Source organism: Portunus trituberculatus, chromosome 34, assembly GCF_017591435.1.
Source record: "Portunus trituberculatus isolate SZX2019 chromosome 34, ASM1759143v1, whole genome shotgun sequence".
NCBI classification, from domain to species: Eukaryota; Metazoa; Arthropoda; class Malacostraca; order Decapoda; family Portunidae; genus Portunus; species Portunus trituberculatus.
In genome coordinates, this window is record NC_059288.1 from 600,001 (window position 1) to 612,500 (window position 12,500).

At 46.9% G+C, this 12,500-nt stretch overlaps 1 protein-coding gene across 1 annotated transcript in view; it reads right to left on the reverse strand.

Annotated features, from left to right (window-relative positions):
* Positions 1 to 9,911: 9,911 nt before the first annotated feature.
* LOC123512821 (rhodopsin, GQ-coupled-like) overlaps positions 9,912 to 12,500 on the reverse strand; it is a 60,583-nt gene continuing 57,994 nt past the window's right edge. Inside the window, exon 3 of the mRNA XM_045269418.1 lies at positions 9,912 to 12,500. This exon is cut by the window's right edge and continues 236 nt beyond it. Coding sequence (XP_045125353.1) covers positions 10,928 to 12,500 — 1,573 coding nt within the window. The 3' untranslated portion in view covers positions 9,912 to 10,927.

Genomic DNA, 12,500 nt, shown 5'->3' on the forward strand with positions numbered 1-12,500 from the left:
TTTTATTTATACCATGTGGGTTTTTTACGGGAATTTATGGGCTAAAGGGGATACTTTTTGGGGGTACCTCCTATCTCAAAGCCCACCCGCTAGGAAACCCTTGCCCTGAGTGAGGAACCCCAACCTACACTCAGACCGTGGACCGTGTTGCTTCCTCGTCATTCTTGTGTGTCTTTCCTACAGGGACAAGGAGGAGGTGTGGCTAGCGTGTGATTAATTTGTGTCTTCGTTTTTTCTTGTGTGTTTTGAAGTCCAGTTTTATTTTTCAGTTTTTACTCTTCTTTCTTACTTATCTTTTCTTATACTTTCTTCCTTCTTTTTTCCTTCTATCTTTCTTTCCTTCTTTCTTTCTTTTTTCTTTTTTTCTTTCTGGTATTTTATTTCTTTCCTTTTTATGCTCTTTTCTTCTTTTTCCTTTTTTGTCTTTCTTTCCTTCATCTACTTTCCTTTTTCTTTTCTTTCCTTTTTACTTTCTTTTTTTTTATTTATTTATTTTCCTTCTATCTTTTTTTCCCTCTCTTTTTCTTTTCTTTATTTATTTCTCTTCTTTTATTCACTTCAGAGCTTGGAAAGAAAATTTTACTCACCTAATGTGTTCTTTTCGTGTTGTTTTCTCTCTACATTATTTATACATTTATTTCATTTATCTTTTTATTTAGTTTTTTTTTTTTTGGCAGAGGTGAAGAATTTGGCAAGGGACGCATGCTACTTTTTACCTTGTCTCCTTACCGTGTTCTTCTCTACATTTTTATTCATTACTATTTTATTTCATATAGAGGCAAGAATTTTGGTACGACAGACATATTATTACTTTATTTCCCTTTATCGTGTTCCTCTTTTCTGTATTATTTCTTTTTAATAGTCTTTGCTTGTTAATCCCTTCAGTACTGGGACGCATTTTTACCATGAGTCTTGGATGTGATTAGACGCTTTTGTTTACATTAGGAAGAGTTGAAGGAGGTCAGAAAATTAATGGTCTGGAGTCTTCACTATTCTAATCCCCACATGAGTTTCTGAAGCTGTGTAAAATTGCCTAACATTAACGAGAATGAATGTGAAAACGTGTCATGGTAGTGAAGGGGTCAAGAAAAGCATGTTGTTCCTGACCTTATCTTCCCTCGTGTAAGATCGGTTCCTGCTATTTGTTTCATGTTGTTCCTGACCTTATCTTCCTTCGTGTTTAATATCATACCACTTACTTACCTTAAAGGACACGTACGTACCGTCGTTGTGCACCGTTTACTCTGATTTGCATGAATAATGATGGTGGTGATTATGGTGTTGTTGTTGGTGGTGGTGGTGGTGAAAGATGTCTTTTTCTTTTATCAGCATTAGCAGTCTCTCTCTCTCTCTCTCTCTCTCTCTCTCTCTCTCTCTCTCTCTCTCTCTCTCTCTCTCTCTCTCTCTCTCTCTCTCTCTCTCTCTCTCTGTGTGTGTGTGTGTGTGTGTGTGTGTGTGTGTGTGTGTGTGTGTGTGTGTGTGTGTGTGTGTGTGTATTCGTGTGAGTTTAATGTATGGATAGCTTAAACTTGCGTGATTTGCCTAAATAATGTACACTAATTAAGTAGAAGTAACAGATAATTCCTCGCCATTACACTTGGAAATAATAATATCACAGCATTGCAGTGAACCAAATACATTAAACCACCGAGGGAAGCAAAAATCTCTGCAGGAAAAAATATAAATAAAAAAAGGAAAATTGCAAAGATTAAAAATACAGGAATACATAGAAGCAGAATATTATATTTTTGTGGAGAGAGAGAGAGAGAGAGAGAGAGAGAGAGAGAGAAATAAATAACACCTGTCCCAAATGTTGTTTTGTTTCATCTCGTTTACTATACAAGGTTCATACAAGGTTCACAAGGTTCATAATTTCATACAAGGTTTACAGAAGGTTCATACAAGGCTCATCAGGTTCACAGTTTCATTCAAGGTTCATAGTTTTTTTTATAAGATTCGTGCAAGGTTCATCTTTTCATACAAGGTTCATACAAGGTTCACAGTTTCATTCAAGGCTCATACAAGGTTCACAGTTTCATACAAGGTGCATCAGGTTCACAGTTCATTCAAGGTTCTTAGTTTTATAAAAGGTTCATACAAAATTCATCTTTTTCATACAACATTCATACAAGGTTCATACAAGGTTCACAGTTTCATATAAGGTGCATCAGGTTCACAATTTCATTCAAGGTTCACAGTTTCATATAAGGTTCATTCAAGGTTCATAGTTTCATACAAGCTTCATACAAGGTTGACACACGGTTCATTTCTGTCCCTTATCCAAATCCTATAAAGAGTTCACTAGATAACTATGTCATTCTTCACCTTACTTTATTCCCCGTCAGGTTTTATTTATTTTTTTTCTTTTCTCTGTCCTTTCTTCGCGTTCTTATGGAGTAAAAAGACGGTGAGGTAAGCATATCAATTTCCACCTTACCTTTCCTCAGTCAAGTGTACATTTTTTCATGAGTTTCTTCAATATTTTTTTTTTTTTTTCGTCTTTTTTCACATTCTTATGGAGCAGAGTTGATGAGGTAAGCATGTCATTTTTAACCTTATCTTTCTTTGTCATCAGGGTCATTTTTCACTGTTCAGTACTCTCTTTATGCGAGGCTCAGAGGAGATTGGTCTTAATTGTCCTTCTACTCTGATTTGCATGAATAATGATGGTGGTGGTGGTGGTGGTGGTGGTCATAGGTGTCATCATTATCAGCATCAGCAGTACTCTCTCTCTCTCTCTCTCTCTCTCTCTCTCTCTCTCTCTCTCTTATTCCAAGTTATTCCAATTAGATTTCTGACATTTTCTTCTCTTTTCTTCTTTTTATTTTCTTTTTTTTTTCATCTCTGGTATATTTAATTTTTCCCTTATTTCTAGGTGGTTATTGTGTGGTGGTCGTGGTGGTGGTGGTGGTGATGGTGATGATGGTGGTTGTTGTCAATAATGGTGGTGTTAATGGTGGTAGTACTAATGTAGTTGTTAAATGGTAGTGGTGATGATGGTGATGGTGGTGGTGGTGATGATGATGGTGGTTGTTGTCAGTAATGGTGGTGTTAATGGTGACAGTAGTAGTTGTTGTAATGGTATTGGTGATGATGGTGGTGGTGGTGACATTGTTAGCAACACTGACGGTAGCAGTGGTAACAGTGGAAGTGACAGAAACAGTGGTGATGATCGTCCAGAGTAATGGTAGTGGTGGTAGCCATGGTGACAGTGAATATGGTAGAGATAGTACAAGTAGTTATAGTAGTTATCATAGTATCAGTAACTGCAACAGAAGATGGTGTTGGTAAAAGTAAAGATAATAGGATTGGTATTAGGTGGTGGTGGTGGTGGTGGTGGTGGTATCAGATACAGCAGCAGAAGGGAATGCAACTCACCAAAATATCATGGTTTTTTTATGTTGTTTTTTACGTTATGGCCTGTAGCGCCTGTAGGTCTACTTGAAGAGCATGTATAGGAAGCGCTGTTCAGCTTCTGCCCATTAGTGGCGCAGGTAATTTTATTTATAGCGGTACTCATTTTAGGGCCCATATCACCACCCAAGCACATCTTTGGTGTAACCACCTAGAACCTGGGTGTCATGGTAACATGTAGGTAACTTTAAACCACTCGACAAGTGGCATAGCTTCAAAGCGGTATGTGGTGGGATTCGAACCTACGTGTTGACATCTGCCCGATCCCACGCTCACCACCGTATGCACTTCGCCACCGCCTCCAAAAGTAATACAAGTAAAGGTGTTTGTAATAGTACAGTAGGATTTTTATTAGTTATGGTGGTGGTGGTGATGGTGGTGGCCATGGCAGTATCAGCAGCAGGTAAGGAAAGTATGCCAGTCTCCCTCTCTCTTTCTATAAAACCATCTACCTATGACCTGAACTCATTGAAGAGGGAGATTTCAAGACATTTATCCCTTTCTTTTGGCTAACTCTCTTGACAGTGATCGGGGACCGGCATGTCAGTGGGCCTTTTTGATCAATCGTTTTAATGCCATTGAACGGCTTTGCCCTTCTTACATGAAAAAAAAAATTCAACAGCGGTTCCAAATCTCCATTTCTTAGCCTACCACTCAGAAGATCCGTGTCAGCAGCTGGAGGAGTCATGGAGGCAGTGTCAGCAGCAGGAGGAGTCATGGAGGCAGTGTCAGCAGCTGGAGGAGTCATGCAGGCAGTGTCAGCAGCAGGAGGAGTCATGGAGGCAGTGTCAGCACAGGAGTCATGGAGGCAGTGTCAGCAGCAGGAGGAGTCATGGAGGCAGTGTCAGCAGCAACAGGAGTCATGGAGGCAGTGTCAGCAGCAGGAGGAGTCATGGAGGCAGTGTCAGCAGCAACAGGAGTCATGGAGGCAGTGTCAGCAGCAGGAGGAGTCATGGAGGCAGTGTCAGCAGCAGGAGGAGTCATGGAGGCAGTGTCAGCAGCAGGAGGAGTCATGGAGGCAGTGTCAGCAGCAGGATGAGTCATGGAGGCAGTGTCAGCAGCAGGAGTCATGGAGGCAGTGTCAGCAGCAACAGGAGTCATGGAGGCAGTGTCAGCAGCAACAGGAGTCATGGAGGCAGTGTCAGCAGCAACAGGAGTCATGGAGGCAGTGTCAGCAGCAGGATGAGTCATGGAGGCAGTGTCAGCAGCAACAGGAGTCATGGAGGCAGTGTCATCAGCAGGAGGAGTCATGGAGGCAGTGTCATCAGCAGGAGTCATGGAGGCAGTGTCAGCAGCAGGAGGAGTCATGGAGGCAGTGTCAGCAGCAGGAGGAGTCATGGAGGCAGTGTCAGCAGCAACAGGAGTCATGGAGGCAGTGTCAGCAGCAGGAGGAGTCATGGAGGCAGTGTCAGCAGCAACAGGAGTCATGGAGGCAGTGTCAGCAGCAACAGGAGTCATGGAGGCAGTGTCAGCAGCAACAGGAGTCATGGAGGCAGTGTCAGCAGCAACAGGAGTCATGGAGGCAGTGTCAGCAGCAACAGGAGTCATGGAGGCAGTGTCAGCAGCAGGAGTCATGGAGGCAGTGTCAGCAGCAGGAGGAGTCATGGAGGCAGTGTCAGCAGCAACAGGAGTCATGGAGGCAGTGTCAGCAGCAACAGGAGTCATGGAGGCAGTGTCAGCAGCAGGATGAGTCATGGAGGCAGTGTCAGCAGCAACAGGAGTCATGGAGGCAGTGTCAGCAGCAACAGGAGTCATGGAGGCAGTGTCAGCAGCAGGAGGAGTCATGGAGGCAGTGTCAGCAGCAACAGGAGTCATGGAGGCAGTGTCAGCAGCAACAGGAGTCATGGAGGCAGTGTCAGCAGCAGGAGGAGTCATGGAGGCAGTGTCAGCAGCAACAGGAGTCATGGAGGCAGTGTCAGCAGCAACAGGAGTCATGGAGGCAGTGTCAGCAGCAACAGGAGTCATGGAGGCAGTGTCAGCAGCAACAGGAGTCATGGAGGCAGTGTCAGCAGCAGGAGGAGTCATGGAGGCAGTGTCAGCAGCAACAGGAGTCATGGAGGCAGTGTCAGCAGCAACAGGAGTCATGGAGGCAGTGTCAGCAGCAACAGGAGTCATGGAGGCAGTGTCAGCAGCAACAGGAGTCATGGAGGCAGTGTCAGCAGCAACAGGAGTCATGGAGGCAGTGTCAGCAGCAGGAGGAGTCATGGAGGCAGTGTCAGCAGCAACAGGAGTCATGGAGGCAGTGTCAGCAGCAGGAGGAGTCATGGAGGCAGTGTCAGCAGCAACAGGAGTCATGGAGGCAGTGTCAGCAGCAACAGGAGTCATGGAGGCAGTGTCAGCAGCAGGAGGAGTCATGGAGGCAGTGTCAGCAGCAGGAGGAGTCATGGAGGCAGTGTCAGCAGCAGGAGGTCATGGAGGCAGTGTCAGCAGCAACAGGAGTCATGGAGGCAGTGTCAGCAGCAACAGGAGTCATGGAGGCAGTGTCAGCAGCAGGAGGAGTCATGGAGGCAGTGTCAGCAGCAACAGGAGTCATGGAGGCAGTGTCAGCAGCAGGAGTCATGGAGGCAGTGTCATCAGCAGGAGGAGTCATGGAAGCAGTGTCAGCAGCAACAGGAGTCATGGAGGCAGTGTCAGCAGCAACAGGAGTCATGGAGGCAGTGTCAGCAGCAGGAGGAGTCATGGAGGCAGTGTCAGCAGCAGGAGGAGTCATGGAGGCAGTGTCAGCAGCAACAGGAGTCATGGAGGCAGTGTCAGCAGCAGGAGGAGTCATGGAGGCAGTGTCAGGAGGAGATTTATGGAGTCAGTGTCAGCAGCAGCAGGAAGAGTCAGGAGGCAGTGTCAGCAGCAGGATAGAATGAAACTCACAGGAACATCATATACTCCATTTAATATTTACAGGGACGTACAAAAATATGATCTGGGGAAGCTGTGGCGCCGTCCGTCACTGTGGGAGGTGCGGTGTTCTGCCTCCTGCCCACCTGCACCTTACAGTACATGGAAACTAACTCCCTCTTCCTCCTCCTCCTTCTCCTCCTCCTTCTCCTCCTTCTTCTCCTCCTTCTCCTCCTCCTCCTCCTTCCTCCTCGTTTTCCTCCTCCTCCTCCTCCTCCTCGTGGCCCTTCACGTGTGAAACCAAACTGTGTCAGTGATGATTTGGGTTAAATTTGTCTCCAACGTAACTTTGTGAAACTAGAATGCGTCTTCAACGTAATATTGTGAAACTGAAAGGTTGTCTTGAACGTAACTTTGTGAAACTGAAAGGTTGTCTTCAACGTAAGTTTGTGAAACTGAAAAGTTTGTGTTTAAGGTAACATTTTGAAAGCAAAAATTGTCTTGAACGCAACATAATGAAACTAAAATGTCTTAAACGAAACATTGTGAAAATAAAATGTCTTAAACATAGCATTGTGAAATCACTATAAGTCTTGAACGTATCATTGTGAAAGTAAAATATGTCTTGAACTCAGAATTATGAAACTGAAAAGTGTCGAACGTAACATTATGAAACTGAAGTGTCGAACGTAACATTATGAAACTGAAAAGTGTCGAACGTAACATTATGAAACTGAAAAGTGTCGAACGTAACATTATGAAACTGAAGTGTCGAACGTAACATTATGAAACTGAAAAGTGTCGAACGTAACATTATGAAACTGAAGTGTCGAACGTAACATTATGAAACTGAAATGTGTCTTGAACGTAATATTATGAAACACAAATGTGTCTGCCTAAACATAATAATTAGGTAGAAATGTACCATGAACATAACATTGTGAAACGAAAGTGTTGTCTGACTGAAGAAAAAAGGAAAATCTGTCATTACCGCAACATTATACGAAAACCTTCATTCTCATTCGTAACATTGTGAAACTGAAATGTGTATTATTGAACATTCACCTTTCTAAGCCTGGTACTACTTGACATGTGAAGAGAAATTATTGTCCTTCCTTCCTTCCTTCCTTCCTTCTTTTCTTTCTTTCTTTCTTTCTTTACTTCCTTCCTTCCTTCCTTCCTTCCTTCCTTCCTTTCTTTTTTTCCTTTCCTTCTTTCCTTCTTTTCTTTCTTTCTTATTTTCTTTCCTTTCCTTCCTTCCTTCCTTCCTTCCTTCCTTCCTTTCTTCCTTCCTTCCTTCTTTTCTTCTTCCTTCCTTCCTTCCTTCCTTCCTTCCTTCCTTCCTTCCTTTCTTTTCCTTTCCTTCCTTCTTTTCATCTTTCCTTCCTTCCTTCCTTCCTTCCTTCTTTCCTTCTTGTGCGTTTCATTATGAAACAAGAAACGTGTGTCAACTGATAAATTCCGATATAAAGGACCTTGAACGTAACATTACGAGACAGTACCGAAACCGGAAATTTATCACCTTATTACCGAAACATAATGATAAATAAATGACATAAAAGATCCTGAGTGTAACATTATGAGACAAAAATATATCGAACGAAGATTTACGTAAAAAAAAAAAAAAAGAAAGAATCTTAATTAATCTTGTTGACCGAAAGATAACGCTACAGAAATGTTAAAAAAAAGTCCTGAGCGTAACATTATGAGACACAGAAATATACTGAGCGAAAAAATGTGCAAAAATAGGAAAAATGTAGTGGTGACCGTTAAATATGGGACAGAAAAATGTAGATAGAAAAAAAAAAAAAAAAGCGATTCCTGACTGTAACATTATGAGACCGAGAAATGCACTGACCGAAAATATACGAAAAACAAGGATTTCCTGACCGTAACATTATGAGACATATGTACTGACTGAAAACGGACCTGAAAATTAAAAAAATAAATAAAATGCTGACCGTAACATTATGAAACAAATATACTGACCAAAAATATATGTAACGAAAAAGAAAAGAAAAAAGACTTGACCATTAAATAATGAAACAGAGAAAGACATTGAACGAAGATATATGCAAAAGGAGGCGATGACCGTAACATTGTGGAAAGGAAGACTATGCACAGTGACACAACAAATCCCTCGTCACGTGACTAAGACAAGAATTCCTGTAACAAATATTTGAGTCTCTCCTTTCATAGTGATAAAGAACAATAATAAATGAAAAAAGAGTCTGATGCATTATGGGAACGTGTTGTCTCTCCTTCGTGTCACCCTGTGGGGAATACCTGAACGAAACATTACGGAGCACAGCGGTAATAACACCAATCATAAAAAAGATGATATACGAAATGAAAACTGATGCATTATGGGAACGTGTGTCTTCCCTCCGTCTCACGTTGTGGGGGCATACCTGAACGAAACATTACGGAACATATCTGTAATAATATAAGCGATAATATTGTACGAAATATTATGAAAATCAATACAAAACAAGATGAAAGTATACAGGTATCATTTGTTCACTAGGGACTGTTCACTACGATATATACATAAAATAAATAATTTGTATATATATATTCATAATAATATAGATATATGTACTATACTTTGGCGCAAAGCTATACACAACACAATGCTATACACATTATTGGGAAGCGGATCCTATTACCACAGAACTCGCCTTTATATCCTCCATGAACACGTACGAAAATTAAGTAAAAATATAGAGCCAGATTTCTCCTTTTCCCATTTTCCGTCACTAAAGAAAACGGGAATTGGGAGGGAGCCTGAGAAGAGGAGGACTGCAGTAAAGTGGATCCTCTCTTTCTTCTCTCTTACTCTATTAAGCTCTGTGGGATGAGAGGATAACGGTACGGTGAGTGTTGTATTGTCTCGAGGGGCTACGGTACTGTGGGAGAGGGAGCGGTAGTAGTTGTGATAGTAGTAGTAACGTTAGCAGTATTAGTAGTAATATTTGTTGTTTCTATAAGTTTACTGTCTCTATATTGCCTTTGTTTGTAGTAGTAGTAGTAGCAGTAGTAGTAGTAGTAGTAGTAGTAGTAGTAGTAGTAGTAGTAGTACTAGTAGTTGTTGTTGTTGTTGTTGCTGTTGTTGTTGTAGTAATAGTGTAAATCAATAAGTATCTGTAGGGATGGTTCACTCACACACACACACACACACGCACACACACACACACACACACACACACACACACACACACACACACACACACACACACACACAGAGGAAGAAAGAAAATGAAAGATGGAAGGGGAGAAGGAAGGAAGCTCATCTGTAATATAAAAACACACATTTTCTCACACACACACACACACACACACACACACACACACACACACACACACACACACACACACACACACACACACACACACACACACACACACACACACACACACACACACATAAGCCGTCTACACAGCACAAACTTCTACTTACACAGCAAACAAATCAACACAGCCCCTCGTCCTCCGCCCGTCAAACAAGACAAACAACCGCGCTGTAAACAAACAAACAAAGCACGCCTCAAATCCGCCATCTTGGAAAAAAAAACGAGGTGTAAGATCAACACTGTAGTTGTTTTTGTTTTTTTCTTTTTTGTGTGATAGTTTGTCATTGTGTGATATATTTGTATTGTTCCTGTGTGTGTGTGTGTGTGTGTGTGTGTGTGTGTGTGTGTGTGTGTGTGTGTGTGAATCATTGCTGACTATATCTTGTATTACGTATTGAGTTACCGCACCACAACAAGAGGGTCATAAGGAACCTCGCGAGGTGAGAGAAACACGCCACTCCTGCTGTCACAGGCGCCGCTGCCGTGAGCCAGGCTGGAACTCACACCTCTCGGGCGGCGAGCAGCCCTGCACCACTGACAGAGCCGCCTTTGTCAATATAGCGGAGTTTGGGCGTGTGTTTGTTTGCTTGAGGCGCGAAGACAAACCGGAGCAGCGTTCAACAAGGCGTGCGTGTGTCAGACACTTGCGTGACGTCACCGGGGCGAGTGAGTGCCAGACGCTCGCCTCGTGGAGCGCCCCGTGGGGGTTTGCGGTGCGGAGTAAAGGGGCACAGTGAAACAAGCTGTTGGGGCGTGAGGGAAAGTGAAGGGCGCCATCACAGAGAACATAAAGACTCACTAGTACACAAAGGCCCGGGCCATCTCTCCTCGCCTCGCCAGGGCCCGGGCACGCCTAGGGACTGGGGAAGGGGATGGGGTACCGCGCCGCGTCATCTTCGCGTCACCTTGGAGGAAGAGCGTCGTGGCTGTCAGCGCGTGAGATCATAGGTGTCCTTGTGCTCTCGAAGAGTCAGTGTACTCATGGCGAGAGAAGTCAATGGGGCGGGGCGGAGATGCCGGGATGGGGCAGGACGAGAGGGAAAGCTCGAGTAGAGTGCCCTGGTGGGCGTGGGGGCGTGGAGGGAGGAAAACGTGTGCCATATCCCGTCTTCCTTGGCGCGTCCTAGCTGTGGGACTGAGGTAAACTGGCCTGGCTCGCTGGAATGACATGTGTGGCGCCTCGGTGGCAGGCGCGCGGTGGAGTGGCGGGCACACCTGGGTGTGGGAGTGTTAAGGTCTCGCCTGGCGGAGCGGGGCAGCAAGGCGCTAGTGTTTCTCTATGGTCAGTGTTTCCTGTCGCCCCGCCTCGCCAGGCCGCGTCCCGCGCCTCAGTCCCGGAAACCCGCCGTCAGCAGCTTGGGGCGGCCGTTGAGGCTGGACACAATCCTACCGTTGGTGACGGGCGCACCGTGGAGGGTGGCCTGGTGTACCATGGTGAGCGTGGGCGGCGGGGACGGGCCGGGCCCGTTCATCTCTGCTGGAGGGGCGCGGGTGTCCTCAGAGTCAATCCTCTCGAGCGACACTTTGGAGAAATGGAAGCGCAGGCCGTTGTGTCGCAGCAGCGCCTTGGTGCGGTAGCGGGGCCCCATGGAGCTCGCCGTCCCGGCGCCCGCCACCCCGGCTCCAGTGGGCGTCATGGCATCGGAGTCAGACTCCATCGGGGAGTCCGAGAAGCTGTCGGAGGACCACGAGACCCGCTTGGTCTTCCTGGCGGGGGAGAGCGGCGGCGGCGGAGCCTGACCGTCCAGCAACAACGGCCGCGCCAGGGAGGGAGAGGCCGGCTCTCCCACCACCTGCGTGGAGGCGCTGCGGGGCGGCACCTCCGCGGCGGTGTCGTGCGGGGTGAGGCTCGTCATCTCAAAGTCGAGACTCTTCTGCTTGTTGCGGGCGAATAGTGCTCGCCTGAGCGAAGAGCGGTGCGTGGCGGCGAGGGCCGGCCCGCCGCCCTCCACCTCCACCCCGGCGTTTTCCTCCAGACTGTTGGACTGCTGCAGGAAACGGAACACTCTTGAGGGGCGGATCAGGGGACTCTTCGGACTCTTGGGACTCTTAGGGGGAGAGGCTATCTTGGGGGAAGGGGTGGGCGCCTCCTTGGCCGCAGACGTGCTATCACCCTGCACCCCGAGGGGCGAGCTGCTGGGTAGCCGCGGTGGGGGAGTCTCGCGGGTGATGGAGCAGCTGGAGCCGCCACGGGCACGCATGCTGAGCTCGGAGGACCGCCGCACCAGGCGGGGCGCACCGGTAGCCGCGTCGCCAGCCGCCGCCACGGAGGGCTGCACCAGGATCTCCGACATGCGCCGCTGCAGCTTGTGCTGGAGCGGCATGGACAGGGACGGCGTCATCGACGGCCGGCGTGATGCGGACACTGATGGCGCGCGAGACTGGATTTCGTAGTTCACTTCGCTGCGGTACAAACGTTTCCGCAAGAAGTTCTTGAAGTTCTTCCTGAGCACCTTGCTCTTGATGCCGTACACGAAGCCGTTGATGGCAGGCGCCAGGGTGAGGAGGACCAGGTTGGCCAACACAAGGGTGTGGGGCGGACGCACGCGCGCCACGGCCTCGTACAGCACGCAGGCGGCAGGCGGCAGGTACAGCAGCAGGAAGGTGCCCACCAAGTGACACACGGTGGTGGCGGCGGAGCGGCCTCGGTAGCGGCTGAGGTAGAAATGTGAGCGCTGGGGCGTGACGGTGGCTTGGGCAGACACCGTCACGTCCCACAACGCCGTCACGATGCGGTGGCGGTGGTGGCGCGCAATCACTAGGATGCGGAAGTTGGCGGTGGCCACCAGCAGGGCGGGCAGCAGGTACCCCAGCAGGGCCAGGGTGAAGGCATAGGAGCGGCCCAGCAGTGGCGGCGCCGAGGCGAGGTCCAGTGAGCATCCTGTGGGAGGCTGTGGCGCG